This window comes from Phascolarctos cinereus, unplaced genomic scaffold, assembly GCF_003287225.1.
Source record: "Phascolarctos cinereus isolate Bilbo 61053 unplaced genomic scaffold, phaCin_HiC Scaffold_3;HRSCAF=262, whole genome shotgun sequence".
In the NCBI taxonomy this organism is placed as follows: domain Eukaryota; kingdom Metazoa; phylum Chordata; class Mammalia; order Diprotodontia; family Phascolarctidae; genus Phascolarctos; species Phascolarctos cinereus.
The window spans coordinates 256,975,252-257,001,057 of NW_027555736.1; the positions used below are offsets into that span (position 1 = coordinate 256,975,252).

Sequence of the window (25,806 nt, forward strand, 5' to 3'; positions counted from 1 at the left end):
CTACAAGAGAAGATGATACCTATAACTCTTAAAAACTGTATCTCTATTAGGGTAGTTAGAAGGAATACATATAGACAGAGGGTGTGGCTAAATTGACTTTGATATGATGGTAAAACAAAAATTATGGGGTGAAAAAAAGGATTGTATTGGGAAAAGGATATAATCTTGGAGGATACTGATAATTAAGGGCTGTAATAGACACGCCAGTAAGTGGGACTGAAAAGGGGTAGTGAGACAGATAAGAGAATAAGGAGACAGCAAAGTCACAAAAACCTAGAGATGAGAGTATCTAGAAGGAGATAGTGACTTGTCAAGTCCAGAATAACAAAAATAAAAAACTATTTAAGAAAAAAGGAAAATATAGAAAGAAGCTAACATAATGTGAGTCATACGGAGGCCAATCCTTACCTTATTCAGGAGGGTGCATTGTTCTTGCTGGCTGGCATACAAACTCCGCCACTGGAAACGCAGTTTCCCAAGCAGCCACTGAACATAACGAATGTCTACCCTTCCCTTACAGCTAAGGGCCAATGGGACTGGATAACTGGCCAGGTCCTTACACTGAAAACACAGTAGATTTGTTTCTCAAAATAATGTCACATTAACAATGCTCTTCCAGGATATATCAATACATGCACATGTACATGTACATACACACATGTACACACACACACACACACACACACACACACACACACACGACAGAAGAGGAGAAAGAGAAGGCAAAAGAACAGAAATATTCATGCTGTTGCTATTTTCCTTTGTTGTGAAGAGAACCAGTGACATCACAAGTGATGTCTTGACTCATACATGAGTTGGATTTAAGTGAGGCAGAGCTGCACAAAGTCATCAGCCTCACTGTCTCTTTCAGAGTCTGTGGCAAGACAAAAGTCAGGTAGATTGACAATGACCCAGGACACAGTGGATGAACTAGATGTCTTCAGTGTCTGACCAAGCTCTAAGCACTCTCAAGTGTCTGCTCCAGCCTCCTTCACGTCTAATGGAATAAATTGTTCTCATCCACCCATTCTGGCAGGGGGAAGTCGTCACACGCTTGCAGCAGACTCACCCTAACTCACCAACAGTTCTGAGGCCTGTTGATTACCCTCAATCTGCTTTAACCCTTCTGCTGAGATGGTTTTACTGGGGTGTGACTGCTGTGCACGCTATAGCTTGTTGGAGCCACAGATCAGAGTTGGGCAAAGTTAAACACCAAAGGAAGATGAACAACCCTGAAAAGGCTACACACACCCTGACAGTAAAGGTGCTAGTCCTCCATGAATATCCCATATACCCCCAAAATGTTCGTGTAACACCACATGAAATGGTGAGTTCCATGTAGTTGGAAATGTTTATGTGGAAAACGGACAATACTTGTAAAGGATGCTAACAGATGGTGTGGTGGAAACAACAGCCTAAGGTCCTACACCATGGAGTTTTTTCCTTAAAAGATATCAAACTATTCTTAAGATTTAACTGTCTTGGACCATTGAGATAGCTTCATCATCTCAAGTTCAAGAGCAGAGAGAACACAATGGGCTGGAGCCCTTCCCTAAGTTTTCTGGCTTTAGACCAACAGCAAGAAACAGTTATCTAAGCTAGATCAAAGATATATCTTCAGTGAATATCCTTTCCCTGCTCTGAATGTCCTTCCCCTGCTTTGTCTATATAAACTATTGTTCACTGGTTAAATGGACCAAAAGCATCTCACTTTGTTCCAACGTCAGACATGAGCCACTAGATTTGCCAGGTCAGTTTTTGCCTATACAAATGAGATTCATGCTTTCAGGTGAAAGGCTGGACCACCTAACCTCTGAGGTCCCTTCCAGCTGTGAGATTCTATTCTTCTGTGAATTCCAAGAAGAAAGTGAGAGAGCAAGGTTAAAAAAAAATGCTTCCAACCTGTGCCAAGACGACAGAGAAACATGAAAGTAAATACCTGCAAATACCTGCACCAAAACAAAAGAGGTACTGGAGACTGCTCAACTTACCTCACCTGTATACAGTGTATGTGTGCCTCAGGAATGTTTCACTTATATCCCAGTAAAACAGTTATGTCCTTGAAAGAGCATGTCCAGAAAGCTGGGAAACGGTATCATCAGGGGAAGAAAAAGGTAGAAGATACAAATCCTGCAGTGAAGTTTCCACAGATAAGTTCTCCCCAAAACCCTGAATAGAGAGCATCTCCTGGCACCCCAGGAAGGGCAGACCAACACCTGAAAGCCTAGACCAAATCAAAGCTATCTAAGAACCTGGGAGCTAGAAGCCTTTCTGGAATAGTGTAATGATTCCATTTCCAGGGTATCATCAGGACCAATTGCCCATGATTGCCCTTATCTAGACTCTTTTCAAAACTTTGCACCCATCCAGCTTGGCTTGGGCCACTCATACCACCCCCAACCCTTTACCCCTAGATAAGTATGTGTAAAGCCCAAATGTCCACTGGACACCTAAAAAGAGCTATCCATGCATGTGGGAAACAAACAAAGGAAGAAGAGATGAGAAGAAATGTGAGAAAAGACAAAGAGCTTAGCGGGAGCTCAGACAACAGGAAATACCTAGGAAAGTCCTTTACAAAGAGGGAAGACATTGAATGAATACAAAGTCTTGATGCTGGTCTATAATAGATAAATCTCATTTCAGTCTTTTATGCTCCCTAAGATTCACCATCTGACTAAGATGGCAGATTAGGGGCAGCCACCCAGATGAACTCCACCAACACTGTCCTTTAAACAGCTTTAAAATAACCTCAAATCAAACATCAAAGCAACACAATCAACAAAAGGTCAGAGTATGACTTTTTCTGACCAGGAGGTCACAGAAGTCTGTGACACCAGCATGGAGGCTTGTACAGAGTCTACGTGAAGCAGTGGCAACAGCAGCTGCAGCAGTAGTAACTTCAAGAGTTCTCAGCCCAGGGATGGTAAGGAGGTGGACAACTGGGCAGAAAAAATGTTACTGAGGACCTTCTGCTGTCACTGGGTAGAGCTAGAGCTGTATGACAATTCTATTGCCCTTATGCAGTTCTGGGTTGCATTTCCAGGGCAAAGACGAGCACTGGTGGCCTGTCACAAGAGAGCAGGGGCTTTGGTCACAGTTCCATAGCAAAGAGAAGCGCTAGCACTTGTGGCTGCAAGGACTGGACCCTTCCTGGACAAAGATCAGAGCACAGATGTCACAGGATCACATCATCCTGGAAGCACCAAAAACTCATAGATCCCCAGAACTAGTTCTGAAAACAACAGCACAAAAAGTCTTAAGATTGGGACAGTGCCTCCTCACACCTAGACAAGCATAGCCCAATTTTAACCTAAAAGTTCAAAATGAAGAAAGACGCTGGAAAATAAGAGGGGAAAAAAGGAATCTAACCATAAAAGGCTACTATGGTGGCAGGGAAGAAAAAGCCATAAACTAAGAATATAATAACATGAAAACAGCTACAGAAAAGCCTCAAATAAAAATGCTAATTGAACTCAAATCTAACCAGAATTCCTGGAAGAGTTAAAAAGATAAAAATGGTAGAGGAAAAATTGAGAAAAGGAATGAAAGTGATGCAAGAAAATTATGAAAAAAGAATTAACAGCTTGGTAAAATAGGCACAAAAAAATACTGAAGAAAATAATACCTTAAAAAACAGAACTGGCAAGAAGACCTTCCAAGAGTCAAGGTGGCAGAGTGAAAAGGTAGTTGCTCTCACTCTCCCCTATCAACCTCTGAAAACCCAGAAAATATCACCCCAGAAAAAAACCCTGGAACAACTGAACTAGAAGAAAGACAGGGAGCAGCCCAGCAAACGGGTCCCCCGTGCCTCAGCAAAAATAAGGGAGGCAGAACTACAAGGGGCCCCAGGCGGATAAGTACCCTGCAGCATTCATCTGAAAGGAGGTGAAGAAAACAACCTAAAGGCTTCCTAAAGCCCCGGCCTTACGGTTCTAACCCAACACCAGGTGAGCTGTCAGAGCCCTGCAGCCTCCAATTGTGAAGAAATCCTGAAGCCCAGGTGGTAGAGAAGGCAAACACCAACAGCTGGACCTCCAGTGCCTCAGTGAGGGTGAGGAACCAGTGGAAATCACCTCAGAAAACTACCAGGTGCCTTGGCACTCTACCACAAAGGAATCTCCCAATGCATTAGCAGAAATGAGGGAGACAACACTGCAGGGGGCCCCAGGCAGATAAACACCCTGTAGCACCCAACTGAAAGGAGCTGAAGAAAGCTAAAGGAAAGGAAAAGCAGGCAACCTAGAATTGCCTGAATCAATTATGTTGGAATGATCTCCAAAAAAAAAAAAGGAGGAGAGGGAGGGAAGCACTGGTGGAGAAGGGAAGAGAAAGGTAAAATGGGGCAAATTTTCTCACATAGCTTTTACAATGGAGGGGGGCTGCAGGCAATGCTTGAACTCCATTCTCATCTGAATTGGTTAAAAGAGGGAAGAATACATATACATACTCAGTTGTGTATATATAGAGAAATACCCTATATGAAAAATAGGAGAAGAAGAGGATGAAAAAAGAGAGGGAAGAATGAAAAAAGGGAGAGCAGATTAAGGGAGGCAGCAGTTAGAAGCAAATAGACTTTTGAGAAGGTACAGGAGAAAAAGAAAATGGGATGGAGGGAAATACAGTTAGTAATCATAATTATGAATGTGAATAGGACTAGCTCACCCATAAACTGGAAGTAGATAGCAGAATAGATGAGAAATCAGACTCCAACAATATGTTTTTAACAAGAGACACAACTGGAAGCAGTTAGGTGGTGCAGTGGATAGAACACCAGCCCTGGATTCAGGAGGACCTGAGTTCAAATCTGGCCTTAGACATATAACACTTACTAGTTGTGTGACTCTGGGGAAGTCACTTAACCCCACTGCCTAACCAAATAAAAAACAAACAAACAAAAAATGAGACAATTGAAATAGAAAGACACACAGAGTTAAAATAAAGGGCTAAAGCAGAATCTAATATGTTTCAGCTGAAGTGTGGTGTTCAGTCATGTCCAACTCTTCGTGACCCCATTTGTGGTTTTCTTAGCAAAGATACTGGAGCAGTTTGCCATTTCCTTGTTAAGATTATTTTACAGATGAAGAACTGAGGCAAACAGGGTCAAGTGACTTTCCCAGGGTCACACAGCTAGTAAGTGTCTGGAGCACATTTGAACTCATGAACTTCCTGATTCCAAGCCCAGTGCTCTATCCACTGTGCCACATAGCTGCCCTTCAGCTGAAGTAAAAAAGGCAGGGGTAGTAATCATTATTTCAGACCTTTAAAGCAAAAGCAAAAATAGGCCTAATTAAAAGAGTTAATCAGGGAAACTACATTATGTTAAGATACCATAGGCTAGGATGTAATAACAAAAAATTTTACAGCAAGTTTCTCTGATAAAGGCCTCATTTCTCAAATATATACTGAGTATAGAACTGAGTCAAATTTATAAAAATAAAAACCATTCCCCAATTGGTAAACAGTCAAAGGATAAAACAAGCAGTTTTCAGAAGAAATCAAAGCTATCTATAGTTACACAAAAAAAACGCTCTAAATCATTGTTGATGGTACCACCCCACAACTATCAGAAATGACAAATGCTGGAAGGGATGAGGGGAAAATAGGTACACTAACAAACTGCTGGTGAAGTAGTGAACTGACCCAAAAATTCTGGAGAACAATTTCAAACTAGACCCTAAGGCTATAAAACTGTGCCTACCCTAGACCCCAGCAATATTAATATTAGGTCTGCATTCCAAAGAGATCAAACAAAAAGGAAAAGGACCTATATGTACAGAAATATTTGTAGCAGCTCTTTTTTGTGGTAGCAAACAATTGTAAATCTAGGGGATGCTCATCAATTGGGGGAATGGTTAACCAAGCTGTGGCATATGATTATGATTGAGTCTTACCATATCAGAAATGGAGTCCTACCTATCAGAAACGACCAGGAGGGAGGTTCAGACAAACATGGCAAGACCTATATGAACTGATGCAATGTGAAGTGAGAAGAACCAGTTCACTGTACATAGTAACAGCAATGTTGTAATGATGATCAACTGTGAAAGACTTGGCTACTCTGATCAACACAATGATCCAGTGAAAAAACTGATGAACTGCACAAATTGGAGTATAATTTTCTCATTTTATTTTTCTTGCTTTTTTGCAATATGGCTAATATGGAAATATATTTTGCATGATGTCACATGTATAATATATCGCTTATCTTCTCAGTGGGTGGGAGAGGGGTGGGAGGTAGAGAATTTGGAACTCAAAATTTAAAAAGATAAAAATGTGAAAAATAAATAATAAATTAAAATGTTAAAAAAACTTAAAAAGCAAAAATATATCCAATTTTAATCAGGTTTTTAAAAAGAGATAGTCACCATCTGCTAAAAGAAGATAAGGAATGTTGGGGAAGAATAAAAAGATGCACAGGGTTGGATACACCTGATTAACAAGACCAGTGGAGGGCCTTGTACGTAGCAGACACTTTGTTAAATGAGCAATGATCAGACTGAACTCCACTTTCCAGGAACAGAGGGATTTTTATTATAATTTGTGAGGTATAATGAAATTGTGTAACTTTTCTGATATCTGTTGCTTTAATCCTATTTATTTCCCTGTACTTAGGAGCACTGAAATCACTCAAAGTGGTTGCTAACTCCAAGACTGGAGGAAAGAAGTGTGAAGAAGCCAGAAGTCTGTTTCCCATTATGCAATGAGCCTAGGAAAAGAAAATCCCAGGTTGGAAATATTAACTTATGACAGGAGGAAGAAGTAGGCAGGCCATTCCCTGCAGATCAGGGAAGAAATGTCAACAGCAGCCAGTCAATGCTAACCAGTTATCTCCCATGCCCAAATAGTCCCCAACCCCCAAGAATGTGGACTCACCGAGCAGATCCAGGCATCATCACCCTGGTATACACAGTTTAGGTACAGAAACCTCTCTGGCAGGCTGAGGTATACAAGTAGCCAAGAGAAGGCCAGCAACAGCTCATAACTGCCATGAGAGCCAACTTCAGGAAGCTGGTAAAAATGTCGTCTCCCATAGCCATAGCAGTGCAGTACCCACTTTACAAAACGGATCTGGCCCTCTGAAAGGGGGACATAGAGAACATAAATTCAAGTCAGATCAATCCAGCATATTCTCTCCTTCCCTTACTACTACCCTATGCCCCTGAGAGAACAGTCTCCTCACCACCTCACTATACAACACATGGTGAATCTCTACTTCAGTGTTTCTACTTAGTTCTACCTCCTCTTGTCTAAATCTGGACCATCTCTTTTACTAAGTCTTCTCTGGCCTATCAAAGTGATCGTGTCCTCTGAAATCCTTATCTGGGATTTTGTACATATCAAACTCAGCCTTGTAAAATCCTTTATCTTTTTAATATAAAAGGCATCCATATACTCCAAGCTAGGAGCTCCCTGGTTGCAGGGTCTGAACTTGCTCCTTCCTTTTTAGAATCACATAATGGAATGATTCTGGAGTCATCAGATTGAAAGGGACCTCAAAGATTATCTGGAACAGCTATGGGCACAACAGCTAAAGTGCTGGGCCTAGAGTATGGAAGACCAGAGGTCAAATCTGGCCTCATACACTTACCACTTGAATGACCCCAGGCAAGTCACTTAATGTTTGTCTGTCTCAGTCTCCCCAACTGTAAAATGGATTTCATAATAGCACTTACCTCTCAGGGTTGCTATAAGAATTAAATGAGATAAGATTCATAAAGTACTTAGCACGGTGCCTAACACACAGTAGGCACTTAATACTTATTTCCTCCCTTCCAACTTGGACCTGAGCAAGAATTTCCTCTAACATATGTCATCCAGCCTTTGTCTGAAGACTTTCAGTAAAGAACCCATTACTCACCCAGAAAGCCCATCTTATACTGAGAGATCTCAAATTGTTAGTAAAGTTACCAACCCCAAATTTTCTTCTTTACACCTTCACCCACTGCTCCTAGTTCTGTACTCTGAAAAAGGAGAAATAGTCTCATCCCTCTTCCATCTGACAGTCTGAATATCTGAAAATATCTATCGCTTCCCCTTAAGTCTTCTCTTTTCCAGGATAAACATCCCAGTTCCTTCAACTGGTCCTCATAGCACGACTTCAAGGCCCTTCACTACCCTAGGAAGCCTCCTCTCCAGTTTATCCATTACTTTCCTCATACTAAACATAATATTCTAGATGTGATCTGACCAAGGCAGAACAAAACTATAACCTCCCTAGTACTGGATACTATACTGGACACCTTAATATAGACTCAGATCCATTACCTTTTTTGGCTACCACCATTTGTTGACTCCACGTCTGCACAGACACTATGTCCTTTGGAACTGACATTTTCATTCTGGACCTCTTTCTCTTAAACTCCTTCCACCTACTTGTACTTACAGAGACATGGTTCCCCTCCTTAGCGCCTAACCCCCTAGACAATACAGCATTCCTGACCATCCTCAACAGCACAAACTTTCTCTCTTCCCAAAACCCTGTCATACTTGTCAGAAGGGGAAATTAGAATACTTCTTTTTCTCCCACTGTACCTTCTTCTCTTCCTTTTCACCCAACACAAATCATAGTTGTTATAGTCTACCAGCAACCAAGTCATTCTCCCTCCTTTCTCAAAGAGTTAAGTACCGGCTCCCTGTCTTCCTCATCTCCCCAGCTCCTGCCCTTTAACATTAGTTCCAATAATCAAAAATTATGACGTCCCTTTATCTTACCATAAGCACCTATCTTTCCATCTTTCCCTATGCCTTACCCTCCTAAACCTATTCTTTGCCAATGCCTCCACTCCTCAATATTTTCTTAGGCCATTATTCCTGCTCTGATTTCACTTTCCCACTTCTTAATCTTGTTCCTACAGTTAACCAAGCTCACTTCCTCACTATCCTCTACTTTTGAATTACCTTGAATTCCTTGCCAACTTCCAACTGGATTATTCTCACTATCCACTTCCTCCCTCCCTACTTACCTGATGCTGAATGGAGTTTGAAGGTTAACTAAGAATTACAAATTTGTGACATAGGCAAGCTAACTTCAACTGGCCTCTCACCCTGTACCAAATCAATTCTTTTGTTCCTCAATTCCCTATCTTACCACACAAAGTATGCCCAGCCTTCTCTTTTCTCCTCAGACTTCCCACTCCTTTCCATTTTTCCACCCTCTCAGCTGAAAGCCTTGCTTTACTTCATTTTGCTGAGAAAACTAAAGCCATTTGAGCTCTCTCTTCTTTTTGACCTCAACCCCCTTTACATCTCCTATTCTCGCCTTTCCTCCAATCAGATGATGTGGTGTGCCTTCTTGCCAAGGTCAGCTTCTCTACATGTGCCTATCCCATCCCCTCCCCATCTTCTCCAGCAGACTGATCCCTCAATCATTGCCCCCTCTCTCATCTTCAACCTCTTCTTTACTGGCTCTTTCTCAATTGTTTTCAAATATGCCTAGTCTCCACATCCTTTACTGGTCCATAGGCCCCACAAGCTATTAACCTAGATATCTCTCCTTTCTCACTCTAGCTTCTAGAAAAAGCTATATGCCCTCATTGTTTTCACTTCCTCTCACTTAATCCTCAAACCTTTCTATCTGCCTTTTGATCTCATCACTCAACTGAAACTGTTTTATGTATGTCTTGCAATTAGCACAGCATAAATGATAATAAATGCTTGGTGATGATGATGAAGATGATGATGATGATGATAATGATCTCCAGTTACCAGTTACAATCTCTGAATTGCCAAATTTCATGGGTTTTTTCCTCAGACTTTATCTTCCTCGAACTTCTGGATATATTCAACATGACTGACCACTATCTCCTTCTGGATAGTGTCTCTGAGTTTTCATAACACTACTCCATCCTACTTGATATCTCCACAACATTTGACACAGTGACCACTCTCTCTTCTCTAGGCTTTCATGACACTGCTCTCTCCTAGTTCTCCTATCTGTCTGACTGATCCTTTTCAGTTTTCCTGCCTAACTGATCCTTCTTGGTCACCTTTTTTGGATTAATAAACTATAATAATAGCTGATATTAACGTAACATTGACTATGTGCCAGGCACTGTGCGAAATGCTTTACAATTATTATCTCATTTGATCCTCACAATAAGCCTGAGAAGTAGGTGCTATTATTATCTTTATTTTTCATATAAGGAAACTGAGGCAAAGCAAGGTTTAGTGACTTGCCCAGGATCACAAAGCTAATGTCTGAGCACAGATTTGAACTCAGGTCTTCTAGACTCCAGGCCCAGAGTTCTATCCATTGTGCCATCCAGCTCTGCTCTACACAGTTTCCAAAGTCCTGAATCTGTGATTCCTCCTACTCAACTAAGTCTAGTGGCTTCCTATTGCTTTGCAATCAAAAATTAAACTCTGGCTCATTTCAGAGAATCCCTTTCTTCTTCCAAAATACAGGTCAAGTATCACATTGAATAGCAGGGAAGTCTTTCCTGATCCTCCAAATGTTAGTGCCATCCCTTCCTACTACCTTGCACGTAACTACATTATATTTATTTTGTATTTATTCTGCATATACTTACTTATGTTATCTCTCTTGATAAAATGTATACTCTTGAGAGTATTTGTATCATTCACACCATGCCTGGCACACGAGCAGGTGCAAGGTAAATGCTTGTAGATGGACTGTTGAATAATTAATAAAATACTGGATTTGCATGCCATTATGAGTTCCATATGCATATACACACATACCCATTTGTACTACTGAAATTGATTTTTTAAAAGCTCAAACGTTAGACGTTTTAATTAAACATTCTTGCTTGTTTATCTTCCCTACACAGTGAGTTCTCTGACGGTGAAGAGAAAGAGGTGAATGGCTAGATCCGCTCAGTCCCTCCAGGCGTAATGATGACTAGGCAAGGAGGACAGGCGGCGCAGGGCAGGGACCTGCTTCTCTGGGTACACCGACTGGAACGGAGCAGGGGAAGCAGCAGCAGGAAAAGGCGGGGGTCGCTACTCACCGAGGGCCTCAGGAGGATCCCCAGGGGCCACAGCACCCTCCTGATGAACGGGCCAGAGGAGGGAGAAAAGCAGGGACCACAGCTCGGCGACCTAGAACACAGACTCGGTCAGGGGTGCGCCTGGGGGTGCTGCCCCCGCCCTCCCCATCCCCCAGGCGGGTGCACCCCAAGCCTTCTCGGCACCCGCCCCCTCTCACCGCCTCGGGGAGGTCGAACTTAGCCTTGCGGAAGGTCTCGGGCCTGGGTCTTCCACGCAAGGCCCGGCTCAACGCTGAGATAGCTCTGGGAAGGGCCCCGGGCCCCGAGCGTTCCCGCGGGCGCAGGCCCGGCAGCCCCATCCAGAACCACCAGTTGCCCGCGGTTCCTTCCGCAATCACCGCGCCCAATCAAAGCGTCCCACTTTCTTTCCCCCAATCACCGGCCCTAGATGAAAACTTTGTCCCCGCCCCTAACGCTGCGAACCAATCACGGCCACAAATTCTCAAGGGGCCTGGCCACTAGTTTAGGAACAGGTTTGGAAGGTCTTGGAGAAAGGTCTTGCTGAGAAGCTACGGAAGAGGTCGCTGGGTCTTGGGATGCATCGAGCACGAGCTGCCCTGACTAAGCCCTGTTGTCAAAGCCATACCCATTCCCAAGAATTTTAGAGCTCTGCTCCAACCAACTTCATTGTATTTCACTGCTTGTGGCACTAGGTGGCGCGGTGGATAAAGTGTCAGGACCTCAGACACAATAGCTGTGTGACACTGGAAAAATCACTTAAATTGTCTCAGTTTCCTCATCTGTAAAATGGGGATAATAATAGCACCTACATCGCCATGTTGTTGTCAAAGTAATTGTAAAGCACTTAGCACAGTGCCTGGCACTATAATTACTAAATGAACGTGACAGAGAGAGAGAGAGAGAGAATATTGTTGATGGACTGTTCAATAATTAATAAAATATATTATATGTCATATATAATAATATATTTATCTTATATATAATACTTGTTTAACCTTTGTTGTCTCCCCCATTAGAATGTTAAGTCCCTTTACAGTAGGGATTGTATCATTCTTTGTACTTGTTGCCTGGCATATAATTGGTGTCTAATACTTATTGATTGGATGATTGATTTATTCAAACCAATTCAATTCGATAAACACTTATCTATCACTCCTGGGAAAAAGATACTTTCCCCTCAAGGAACTTATAATCTAGTAGTGGAGGTTGGTTGGAAGAAAACATGTACATATGAGAAGGTTCACAGAGATCCAGGCAAAATCCCTTGAGAAATTTTGTTTTGTTTTTCCACAATATAATTTTTTATTATTAACATTAATTTATTTTAAACATTCTTTTTTTTCAGTTCCAAATTCTCTTCCTCCCTCCAGACTCTCCTGCACCCATTGAGAAGGCAAGTGATATAATAACCATTGTACGCGTGAAGTCAGGCAAGACATATTTCCATATTAGCCATGTTGCAAAAGAAAAATTGTAAAGAAACAAATATAGGGGGCAGCTAGATGGCGCAGTAGATAGAGTACTGGTCCTGGATTCAGGAAGACCTGAGTTCAAATGTGACCTCAGACACTTAACACTTACTAGCTGTGTGACCTTGGGCAAGTCGCTTCACTCCATTGCCTCATTAAAAAAAAAAAAAAGAAAGAAGTATAAATAAAGTGATAGAAGTGTGCTTCAGTCTGCACTCAGAGTTTGTCAATTCTCTTTCTGAAGATAGAGAACACTTTTCATCATGGGACCTTGAGAATTGTCACAGATCATTTGTACTGATCAAAGTAGCTAAGTCTTTCATGGTTGATCATCATTGAAATAGTGCTGTTACAAAAAATTGTATATATATATATACACATACATATATATACTGCTATTCCCAGCAAAATTAAGCGTAATCCTGAATGAAAATAAATGGACATTTGATAAGAATAATCCTGAATGAAAACAGATGGACATCTGATCAACTGTCAGACTTCCAACACTTTGTAACTTAAAAGATTTGACATGCAAGAACCAAGAGAAACAAGGTACATACCAAAGATCGATTACAAGGGATTCAATAAGGACGGACAGTTTACTTTTTATATATGTAAAATGTAAAACGAACATCTAAGATTGTCATTAGTAATTGGGTAATTCATAGGAAAGACTGGGGTAGACCTGAGTATGATATGACTTTAAAAAGTAAAACCATTTAGAAACAGCTAAAAAAAGTAATTAGTTTTTGCAAATGAGGTACAAGAGGAAGAACAGATACAGAGGGGGAGGAGGGCTGGGAGTTCTGGGAACCTACTTTCATCGGGAATGGATTTAAGAGGGAACAATACATATATATCTAGAAGAGTATAACAGTCTTCTCAATTCAGAAGAATAAAATGGTAAGGGGATAGGGAGGTGGGGAGGACAAGGGAGGGATCTCTAGAGGGCAGGGTAAAGAAATTGGTTAAAGGGTGTATAGAAGGGTATTTAGATCAATGGGAATGGGAGAATAAGAGAGGGATCTTTAGAGAGGAGGGTGAGGGAATACGTTAGAGAGGGCTAGACAAGGGTATTTAGATTTGTGGGAATAGGAGGATAGGGAAGGGATCCTTGGAGGGGGGGTAGGCTAAATAATAGGAGGGCAATGTAGCGATAGAAGTAAAGTAGAGGAGTCAGTGGGATAGGAAACAAGAGATATGAACAAACATAAAAACAAAGATCAGGAGTAGAATTCATTATGGAAAGTATATGTCTACATATGTATGTATATATATGTATATGTGTAGGTATATATCTTTATATAGAAATATATCTACACTTAATTGTGGGGGAGGAGGAAGGGGGAAAAAAACAAAGTAGAAAGTGTACAGCAGAAAACAAAAGAAAATTTAAAAGGAAGCAAAGAAAAGATGAATAGCTCTCAACATAACATGTAGTATTTATCATACATGCTTTCTCAAAATGAAAATTTGTCATTACATAGTTTGAATCCTCTCTTAAGTTCTGCTATGCACATGACATGCTTTTTTTCTTTTCTTACTTTGTATTTAAGTTCCAATATTTAAGTTTGTGATATGTTTTTTTTTCTTTTCTCTATTCTGTATTTATATTCTGGTGTTGGAGTATAAAATAAAGTTTTTAAAAAATATTGCTGTTACCATGTATAATGTTCTCCTGGTTCTGAAATCATTTTGCATCAGTTCATATAAGCCTTTCCAGGTTTTCCTAGGGAAACCATCCTTTTCGTTATATCTTATAACACAATAATATTCTGTCAGAATCACATACCATGACTTGTTCAACTGTCTCCAATTGATGAGCATCTCCTCAATTTCCAATTCTTTGCCACCATAAAAAGAGCTGCTATAATTATTTTTGTAAATGTGGGTCCTTTTCTTTTTTCTTTGATCTCTTTGGGATACAGACCTCATAGTGAAATTGCTGGGTCAAAGAGTATGCAATTTTATAGTCCTTTAGGCATAGTTTGAAATTGTTTTCCGGAATGATTGGACCAGTTTATAATTCCACCAACAGTACATTAGTGGACTTATTTCTCCACATCCTATCCAGCATTTGTCATTTTTTTCCTTTTCTGTAATGGTAGCCAATGTGATAGGTGTGAGGTGGTACCTCAGAGTTGTCTTAATTTGCATTTTCTACTTAGTGGCAATTTAGAACATTTTTATATGACTATTGATAGTTCAGTTTCTTCTTCTGAAACTGCCTGTTTATATCCTTTGACTATTTGTCCATTGGAAGGTGGCTTTAATTTTTAAAAAATTTGACTTACTTCCCTATGTATTTAAGAAATGAGACCTTTATAAGAGAAACTTATCATCAAAAAATGTTCCCAGTTATCTGCTTTCCTTCTAACTTTGGCTACATTGGTTTTGTTTGTGCAAAAAGTTTTTAATTTCATGTAATCAAAATTATCCATTTTACTTCTCATGATACACTCTCCCTCTCTCTCTCTCTCTCTCTCTCCCTCTCTCTCTTTCTTTCTCTCTCTCTCTCTCTTTAGCATTTGGCCTATGGCCACTCTTCTCTTATCCATAGATCTGACAGGTAATTTTTTCCATACTCCCTTAATTTGTTTATGATATGTAACCATTTTGACATTATCTTAGTATTCAATGTGAGATGTTGGTGTATGCCCAGTTTCTGTCAGACTGCTTTCCAGTTATCCCAGAGGTTTTTGTCAAATAGTGAGTTCTTGCTGCCTCCAAAAAAAAAGTTTGAATCTCTGGGTTTATCAAACATTAGGTTACTATGGTCATTTACTTCTGTATATTTTGTGCCCAATATATTCTACTCCAATGTCACAGTCCTCTCCTTTCAATCTCTTAAGTTGTCTTAGGCTAGAAAAAAATGTCTTACCTCTACAATTTATTTGAATATGTCTCTCCGGAATTCAATTTGAGGTGTTATTTTAAAGTTGTTTGGAGGGGAATGTTGAGAGAGCTTGGCTGTAGTATTTCCTTTACTACACCGTCTACAGCTCTATCTATGCTTCAAGGTTTTAAAGTGAGCTCAGGGCAGTTTTGGCTTTAAACTTTGGCAATCTGAGGGCAAGTGGAGATGATGTGAAACACTGCATAAGCAGGGCGTAGAGATGACCACAATGGAATTCAGCTTTGTTAACCAAGGCCAAATGGGTCATGTCTGGGGCTAAGGCAAAAAGTGGTTCTGATGATGCTAAACTTTCCAATTTCTTTGAGAGAACTCATTTGGACGGTAATTTTTCCTTTTCCTTTTTTCTTTCCTTTTTTTCTTCATTTTCTCCCATCAGAAAAGCATATGTTAAAAAAAATTCCAAATTTTCCTGTACTTCAGAGATACACTGATCATTTCTGTTCAATTAGTTTTGAATTTACCAGCTGTATAAAATTATTGATCGTAACTGCCCTTCATTTGTGAATGGAAATGTGGAAAAAAGAGAGAACAGTGACTGGAAAATATGAGAGAGAGATTAAAGTTCAAACCTTTTTGATTCTATCCTGATTGGGGGTTCCTACACTTAATGAAAGAGAATCTTAAGGGATGTGTATTGTATAACTTTCCCAAACCAGAGCAAAAGATGAATTTAAGATTTCCCCCTGGGAAAAGTCTGAGTCATAAGTAAGCAGATTTAAGTGGAGGAAGAGGGTTGGCTTAGTAAATGCAGAAGATACTTCCTCCAGATTTAGGCACTTCAGCCAAGTTTACTCACCTCCAGCAGAGCCTGGGTCCTGAGTAAAGGTATTGTCTAAGAGAAAGTCATCCCTTTCACTGGCTAAAATGAAGAGTTGAGAAAGTGTCACCTTACCCATATAAAGGTGGAGGCCAGCAAAGAAGGAATAACCATTACTGCTACCTAAGTATTTAACACAAATGTCTCTGTGTCCTTGGCTATCCAGTGTCAAAAAAAAAAAACCTGTTACAGTTCTCAAAAAATCCATAGCAGGCCACAATGTTTTTTCAAAAGTGCTATTATCAGGGCAGCTAGGTGGTACAGTGGATAGAGTTCTGGCCTTGGAGTCAGAGGACCTGAGCTCAAATCCAGCCTCAGATGTAACACTTACTACCCTGATTGCCTCACCAAAAACAAACAAAAGTACATTTATCCTTTCATAAGCACTCCCAAAGTTGACAGTCTTTTTTGAAAGTACATATCCATCTGTATTCCAGTACTGAGCAGCCATGGAAGTCACTTACTCCAAACACATAAAAATCTGCAATTATTCAGAGGTCCCTTGGCTCATGCCTGTCTTTTTTTTTTTTCAGGCAACTGGGGTTAAGTGACTTGCCCAGGGTCACACAGCTACTAAGTGTTAAGTGGTTGGTCTGAGGCTGGATTTGAACTCAGGTCCTACTGACTTCAGGGCTGGTACTCTAACTACTGCATCACCTAGCTGCCCCAAAAAGGGATTCTTTTTTTTTTTTGGCTAGGCAATGGGGTTAAGTGACTTGCCCAGGGTCACAGAGGTAGTTAAGTATTAAGTGTCTGAGGCCGGATTTGAACGCAGGTCCTCCTGAATTCAGGGCCAATGCTCTATCCACTGCACCACCTAGCTGCCCCTCTTTTTTTTTTTCAGTGAAGCAATTGGAATTAAGTGACTTGTCCACAGTCACACAGCTAGGAAGTATTATTTGCCTGAGGCCAGATTTGAACTCAGGTCCTGCTGATGCCAGGGCCGAAGCTCTAGCCACTGTGACACCTAACTGCCCCAGCTCATGCCTGTCTTGATGCTTGTAAGGTTGCTATTACAATAGCCACTTACAGTGCAGAAAATCTAGGCTAAAAAATATTAAATCCTGATGAGTTCCCCAGTTGTAATCCTCATGTCAGAAGCTACTTTTTGACAGAAGGGGCCTGGATTATTTTGAAGACATCTTACTTCTTACTGACTGGGCTGCAAAGGTGTGCTGGAGTCAATTCAAAGGGGCTTGGTTGAGCTGATTTTTAAATCTCAGTGTGAGCATTTATACCTCAGAAATAGACAAGTGCTGCAAATCAGAGCTTAATGTATTGTGTTGCTGATCGTATAGACTTAAGAAAATGAAAAAGAAAATGTTAATAATTCAGATTAAACTTAAAAGAGTACATACTGGGAGGGCAGAGCAAAGATGGTGGAGAAAAGGCAGAAACTTACTAGAAGTCTCCCCAGACTGCTCCAAACGACTTTAAATAATACCTCAAAACAAATTCTGCAGTGGCAAAACCCACAAAAGGACAGGGTGAAAAAATGCTCTAGGCCATAACAACTCAAAAGGTTGTCAAGTAAAGTCTATCATACTGAGGTAAGACTGGAACACAGTGCTGTGCAGGCTGTGCCCCAGCAAAGTAGTGGTAGGCCATGGGGGGTGACTGAATCAGTGGTGGCAGTGGGGTTTCTGGATCTCTCAACCCACAGAGAGTAAGGAGGTATGGGGGTTAGAGAACTGATCAGAAGGAGATCACAGGGGTCCCTTTGATGGCATCGTACAAAACTCTGTTGCATTGCCCATACTTGTATCTAGGTCATAGTCTTGGGTCTCAGAGCAAGAAGAAGCACTAGCACACTAGAGCTTGCAGCTGCAAGGGGAGCTGGGACCCTGATCACAGTTCCAGGGCTGAAAAGAATGCTTGTGGTCACTCACAGACCAGAGTACAGGCCAGGAGAGTAGTAAACACACTGCTCCCTAGATCATACCACCTTGGAAGAACTAAAAAGTTATCTCCAGAATTGTCTCTGAACACAGCTGCACAAAAAACGTGAAACAGTGATCCCTGAACTCCAGAAGCAGAGCCACAATTTAGCACAAACTTCAAAGTCAAGAAATAGACTGGGGAAATGGGGAAACAGAAGAAGAAAAAAATCCTGATTATAGAAAGTCACTATGGGAACAGGAAAAATCCAAACACTAACTCAGAAAAACAACAAAGTCAAAACTGCTACATCCAAAGCCTCAAAGGAAAATAAGAATTGGTCTCAGGTCATGGAACAGCTTAAAAGGGATTTTAAAAATCAAGTAAAAGAGGTAGAGGAAAAATTGGGGAAGAAAAATGAGAGTGGTGCAAGAAATCATGAAAAAAGTCAACAGCTTAGTAAAGGAGGCACAAAAAAAATACTGAAGAAAATAACACCTTAAAGAACAGAATAGGCCAAAAAGTAAAAGAGGCACAAAAATCCAATGAAAAGAAGAATGCCTTGAAAAGCAGAATTGGCCACATGGAAAAAGATTTACAAAAATTCACTGAAGAACACCTTTAAAAGTAGAATTGGCCAAATAGAAAGAGATACAAAAATTCACTGAAGAAAAGTAGAATTGGCCAAATGGAAAAGGAGGTACAAAAGTCCACTGAAGAAAGTAATTCCTTAACAAAGTTCATCTGGAAGAACAAAAGGTCCAGACTATCAAGGGAATTAATGAAAAGAAATGCAAGTGAAAGTGGCCTACTCATGCCATATCTCAAATTGTGTTATAGAGTAGCAATCATCAAAACTATTTGGTACTGGCTAAGAAATAGAGTGGTGGATCAGTGGAATAGGCTAGATATGCAAGACACAATCAGTAGTCAATGACTATAGTAATTTATGTTTGATAAATCCAAAGACTCCAGCTTCTGGGATAAGAACTCACTATTTAACAAAAACTTCTGAGAAAACTGGAAAATAGTATGACAGAAATTAGGCATAGACCAACGTCTTACACCCTATACCAAGATAAAGTCAAAATGGGTATATGATTTAGATATGAAGGCTGATGCTATAAGCAAACTAGGAGAGCAAAGAATAGTTTACCTGTCAGATCTATGGAGAAGGGAAGAATTTATGACCAAAAAAGAGATAGAGAACATTATGAAATGGAAAATGGATGATTTTGATTATATTAAATTGAAAATTTTTTGCACAAACAAAGCCGATGCAACTAAGATTAGAAGGGAAGCAAAAAACTGGGAAGCAATGTTTATTGCCAATGTCTCTGATAAAGCCTCATTTCTAAAATGTATAGAGAACTGAGTCAAATTTATAAGAATAGAAGTCATTCTCCAGTTGATAAATGGTTAAAGGATATGAACAGGCAGTTTTCAGATAAAGAAATCAAAGCTATCTGTAGTCATGTGAAAAATGCCCTAAATCATTATTAATTAGAGAAATGCTAATCAAAACAATTCTGAGGTACCACATCATACCTATCAGGTTGGCTAACATGATAAAACAGGAAAATGATAAATGTTGGAGAAGATATGGGAAAATTGGGACCCTAATGCAATGTTGGTGGGTTTGTGAACTGGTCCAATCATTTTGGAGATCAGTTTGGAACTATGCCCAAAGGGCTATAAAACTGTGCATACCCTTTGATGCAACAATACCACTTCTAGGTCTGCATTCCAAAAGATCATAAAAAAGGGAAAAGAACCTACATGTACAGAAATATTTATAGCAGCTCTTTTTGTGGTGGCCAAGAATTGGAAATTGAGGGGATGCCCACCAATTGGGGAATGGCTGAACAAGTTGTGGTATTATGAATGTAATGGAATATTACTGTACTATAAGAAATGATGAGCAGGTGGACTTCAGGAAAACCTGGAAAGACATATAAACTGATGCTGAGTGAAATGAGCAGAACCAGGAGAACATTGTACACAATAACAACCATGTTGTGTGATGACTAACTTTCATAGACTTGGCTCTTCTCAGGAATGCAAAGATCTAAGACAACTCCAAAAGACTCATGATGGAAAATGTTGTCCACATCCAGAGAAAGAACTATGAAGTGTGAATGCAGATAGAAGCATACTATTTGCTCTCTTTTTTTGGTTATTGTTTTGTTTTGTTTCTTCTTTCTCATGATTCTTCCCATTGGTTCTAATTCTTCTTTACAATATGATTAATGTGAAAATATGCTTAATATGAATATATAGAGAGACTATATCATATTGCATGCCATCTTGGGGATGGAGGAGGGAAGGGGGAGGGAGAAAATTTAAAACTCAAAAGCTTATGGAAGTGAATATTGAAGACTAAAAATAAAATAATTGTAAAAAAAGAAAATAATTCCTTAAAAAATTAGAATTGGGCAAGTAGACGCTGATGAACTAGTGAGACATCAAGAAACAATAAAACAAAATCAAAAGAATAAAAAAAACAGAAGAAAATGTGAAATATCTCATTAAAAACAACTGACTTGGAAAATAGATCAAAGAGAGATAATTTAAGAAGTATTGGACTAGGGAGAGGATTCTGGGAACATGGTAGAGTAGGTCAGAAAACTTTTGACTCTCCAAACTTCCTCCACAAAAAGAGATAGAACATTGCCTCATTGGGAAAGTAGAGCAGCAGAAATGAGCAAAAGTCAGGTAAAACAGTTGTTCTCCCAAGACAACTTGAGAAGACCCCCAGGAAAGACTGAACCTCCAGAGGCTGAAGTTCAGCCTAAGTGAAGTGGAAATACCTCCATGCAGACTCTGCAGAATCTACAAACAACAAACCCTGGAGGCAGCTGGGGTTGGGAGGCAGCCTCAACCTTAGAAACTTTCATTTCATATACAGTGTGGGAGTCTGATGGCTTAGTAGGAGAAGATTGAAGGACCTTCCACTGTGAAGGAACACAAACACAGCTGTGCTGACCAGATGAGTCCTGAGCTGGGCTACCATTGCAGGGGAGAAGTAGCTAGCACACACCTAGTGAATGCAGTAGCAGAGGGGCGGGGAACCCGAGGAGAGCAAAGTCCCTGGTTTCAGTTCCAGAGCAGAGAGGACTGCTGTAGTTTGCAGCTACCAGAGGGATCTCAGGGAGCAAGAGAATTTGTGGCACAGCATGGCTGGAGGTCCTAACTCGGGCTTAGGAGGGAATTTAGGAGCCCAAGTTAAGAAAATAACAATAAGAAGGACCTGAGGCTTGAAGCATCATTCTCCATCTCTTTGAACTAGAACTTGATTACACTAATAGCTGCTAAAAAACAATAAAAAAATAAAATTAAAAAAAATAATGATAATAATGAGTAAGCAAAGGAGAAAGAACTCAGCCATAGATAGCTACTATGGGGATGGAGAAGATCGGGATTCATGTTCAGAGGAAGATAATGAAGCTTAAAAAGGCACTCCTTTTTCAATGAGAAACATCAAAGGGTCCCAAGCACAAAAGGAAAAATGTATAGTATTGCAAACTAATTAGAGACTAAATTCATGAATTGAAAGGAAATCTGTTTACATTCATGTCCTAAAATTATGATGAAAATGTAGCTCTTTTTTTTTTGAATGCTAAAATATTCAAGTGAGTGAGAGATTTATTGTTTTGGAGTAGACAGTGATTTATTTCACCAGCTAGAAAACATTAAGAAAGCCATAAAATAGGGGGGAAAGAGAAAAGAAATGAAAAAAAGCAAGAAACAAACAGTTTTGCAGTCTGTAGTTTCTAAACTTATCTGCTGTTTACCTACTACTATTACTAATTCTGTCTATCTTGGAAAGAAAGAGGCTTTTTTAAATCATGGCAAATGATTTAGAATAAGCAAAATTTAATTTTAGGAAAATATTTTACCTTACCATTGTGTTATGTAAGTGATTTAACAGAATTGAAATACCTAGACAAATTAGAAGAAAGCCATATAAAAGGAAGTGGAATACACTGCAGGAGGGCTCTAAGGAAGGCTTCCTTCAAGATGGTATCAGTGGGCTTATCAGTAAAATGCATACTAAGGATAATCTCTATTTACACAACCTTGCAACTGCTTCTTTGATCTCTGAGGTTACTTTTCTAAGAAGACATTTTCTCCAAACTCAAGTTGATCAGGGAAAAGTAAAAGTTGTGCAATTAATTCCTATTGTGCTAATTTGCTAAGGAAATATTTCACTTGAGTAAAGAAAACTAGTTTTGTAGATAATTTGGATATTATTGGGAATTTAAAACATGAAGGATTGAGAAAAGTGAAGGATTGAAAAAGATTGTGGAGGTACAATTTTAGAGGGCTTTAATCGAAGTCCATGGGAAGAAAAAGAAAGAAAGTTAAAAGAGGATTGGAGGGGCAGCTATGTGTAGCAGTGGATAAAGCTCCAGCTTTGGAGTCAGTAGGACCTGAGTTCAAATCCAGCCTCAGACACTTAACACTTACTAGCTATGTGACTGAGCAAATCACTTAATCTCAATTGCCTCAGGAACAAACACACACACAAAAAAAGAGGATTGGAGACTGGAAAGTAAAGATTAATTAGAAAGCAATGAGAGATAAGGGTTTGGATTTCCTGAAGAGCAGGTTTATAAAAATAGTGATTATCTTTAATCACATTGGCATGCTACAAAGTCATCATCTTTGCCAACTATCAAAACGTCCAGTATAGATTGAAAGAAAAGCCAAGAATGACGTAAAATATTACAGAAGAGTTTAGGTTGTCATATCTCATTTAGATAGAGAATAAGATTTCCATGTCTATAAAATATTATCCTATTTATAGTAACTTTTTTCCTCTTCAGGTAGTTAAAGTTAATTTTGAGATTTCTCATGATCTCCAAACTTTATTTCAGCAATTTAGATGTTTTTGTTGATGTGGAAATATACCAAGAATCATGTAGCACAACTTAAAATTGACAGTATCCTATACATTTACAACATTTACCAAATGGAGAATATAGAAATAAATTTGTAGCATGGAATTATTTGACTATAATATACTGAAATTCTGTCCTTGAAGGACAAAATCAAGGGTATATTCTAATCTTCATATTAGCAAGTATACATTAGCCAGTATAGATTCAAGATTTCATCACTTTGTAACTGAGGTTGTATTTGCAATTCTTGTGTTTTAGAAGAGGTGAAAATAAACAAACAAACAAACAAACACAATAAAAATGCATGGCTGCCATATCTTCTTTAGCAAGTATTAGGGTCTATAATTTTAAGTGCTTGTAGTGAATAGCCCTTGGGATAACTGAGATTCCATATTATACCATTTGTAACTGTAGATCTAGATTTGATTATATTGAGTTTGTCCTAAGCAAATTGTCATAACAATTTCACTTAAACTGAGGTTTGTATTTTCAATTAGGCCATTTGTGATATTTGACCTTCTCTCAATAGAACAGACTTTGATGGAAAATACACTTGAAATATGGCATTAATATAAAATGTTTGTAGACTTCAAAAATAGGAACTACTTTTGTAAGTATGAATGCAACTCGACTTCAATTACTCTATATTGTTCTCTGACTGCAAATTGTATAGAATGCCTAAATTGATAGATGGACGAAATGATCTTTTCTTTTTCTGTAAGATAATTCAGAAATGTTTTGTTTTGGGCCTGTATTTCAAATCCATGATATTATTGTTTTATGTTAGTATTGCCTTTAATTTCTTGTATGGTGATTTGGGGATCCTTATATAAGATATGCTGCTAATTTGAGATATGATAACTAGATGCAATGTGTTTGTTGGAGGGTAGCGCTTCTTGTGATCTGAATGCTGTGATTTTATAACTTTGAACTCTTACTTATTGGGACTTTTGTGGTTAAAGATTTTCTTCAATACTTCAAGGAGTACCTAAGTAACAGCTTTGGAAATTCTACTCTGAGATTAGAAATTATATAGGACATTATCTTAATCTTACGGAGGTACTAAGTCCTTCCCCCAATTCAAAGCCAAAGTGGGGAATGACCTAACTTTATTTATTGCATAGAAGTGATTTTATATGATGAATTGTCTGACTATTGATTATGAAAATTATGAAATCGCATCTGAGATAGTACGTATTTAAGTTATATCTTTGAGTCAACAGGCCCCAGTTTAAAAGGATTTTTTCTCTTTATTTTAGGGATTAACTAATGCAATTCTTCAATACATCCAGGCTAACAATGCCCAGTTATTTTTTCTGGGTTATAAGTGAAATATCATGTTTTTACTTTCTATATAAAACCCTAGAATGTGATTGTTTTCTTAACCTTTAATAATTATTACATCAGGACATCTGAAAATGTGAATTAAAGAGATTTTGGGGGGAAGGCTTTTTATGTACTTGATAAGTACTTAAGATAAATGGTTTTTATTTATTATTTATTTTACCTGAACGTTATTATAATATGAAAAGCAACTATATCCTGCTCTTAAGTTATAAACAATGGAACTTGCTATGTGAAATAGAACTGTAATTTGATTTGGTCTGGGTTTTGAATTCAGGTATAACTGTCTGAATTATTATTAAGCCAGTATTCTACCATTCAAGGAAAAAGGGGTACCTTCCAGAAAATACTGCTGGTGAATGCAGATGACTAGGAAAGTTGAGAAGATGGCTTTATAAAAATAATGGCAGGAGCTTCCTGACTCAATTTCCTTATTGTGTTATTTCCTTTTTGAACAGGAATATGTCCTACTTGGTTGATTCTGAGCTCAGCTAGAATTCACCCTATGAATAAAATGGAACTCTGCTGCATGATTAGCTATTTCAAAAAGTATCTTTGCTTTTTACCTGAAATCAAATAGAGCTAGGAGAGTTTTCCCTTGGTATACCTATGATAGGTTGGTTTGTGATTTTTGACTTAGGCCTAAGGGAGCAGTTTTGATTTTGCTACAACCTACCTTCTTTCAATAGCATATTTCTCTGACCATGTCAAGAGAACAGCAAGTGTTTTATAATGGATCTTTTTGTTACAATTATCTCTAAACTGCTATAATGCAACACAAGTACATAAGATCCTATTGTTTTGATTTTGCTGTTCCAAATACATGGCCATTCCTTGTCTCAATGTCCAATTCTAGGCAACTAGGGAAGATCATTTCCTAGACTTGTCATCTCTTTGTTCATTAGTTTAATAGTTGTATCTTCATATAGGTCCTTCAAGTTTAGGTCTGTGCAGCATCATGTCTTTTTTGAATTATATAGGGATAATTTATATTCTCAGAGAGGGGATAGGATAAAGATGTGATGTGATAAAAATGTAAAAGTTTTCATTTTTAATGGATTAATAAGCTTCACTTTGAAGAAAACAATGAGATTAGATTGTTTCAACTTGAGAACTTAGATTTATGTGATTGGCTTTCAAATTGACTAAAAGAATATACTTAAAGAACTCATGATTACTGTAACTGTATTCGTAGTCTTAGATTTTCAGCTGTTATGACAGTGAAAAACAGTGGAAAATGCCAAATAAAAATGATGGACCTAAATGATATATATTAAATTTCATCCTGGAAATAATAAGGAATTGCTTACCTTCTTTCAGGTCTATTTGAGTATTTGTAGATGTCTATCCATACAAATGCCTAAATACACAGACTGAATATATTTCAGTTATCTGTCTTTGGATATGTTTTAGGAATTGCTTGCAAAATCTCAAGTTGGATTGAGACTTTCACATATAGAATTATTTTAATTCATTGTCAAGATATTTCTGTTCGAGATTTCTCTAA

General features: G+C 38.9%; 1 protein-coding gene across 4 annotated transcripts in view; it reads right to left on the reverse strand.

The window, feature by feature from the left end:
- Positions 1–11,356, reverse strand: part of TEDC1 (tubulin epsilon and delta complex 1) — a 77,882-nt gene extending 66,526 nt beyond the window's left edge. For 2 of the 4 annotated variants that reach the window (XM_020974861.2, XM_020974858.2), the window contains exons 1-4: positions 11,168–11,356; positions 10,971–11,061; positions 6,874–7,076; positions 409–561 (exon numbers count right to left, since the gene is read on the reverse strand). In XM_020974861.2, coding sequence (XP_020830520.1) covers positions 409–561; positions 6,874–7,076; positions 10,971–11,061; positions 11,168–11,308 — 588 coding nt within the window. In that variant the 5' untranslated portion in view covers positions 11,309–11,356. The remainder of the gene's footprint in view (positions 1–408; positions 562–6,873; positions 7,077–10,970; positions 11,062–11,167) is intronic. The other 2 variants (XM_020974862.2, XM_020974860.2) reach the window with 1 other exon arrangement.
- Between the last annotated feature and the right edge of the window lie 14,450 nt (positions 11,357–25,806).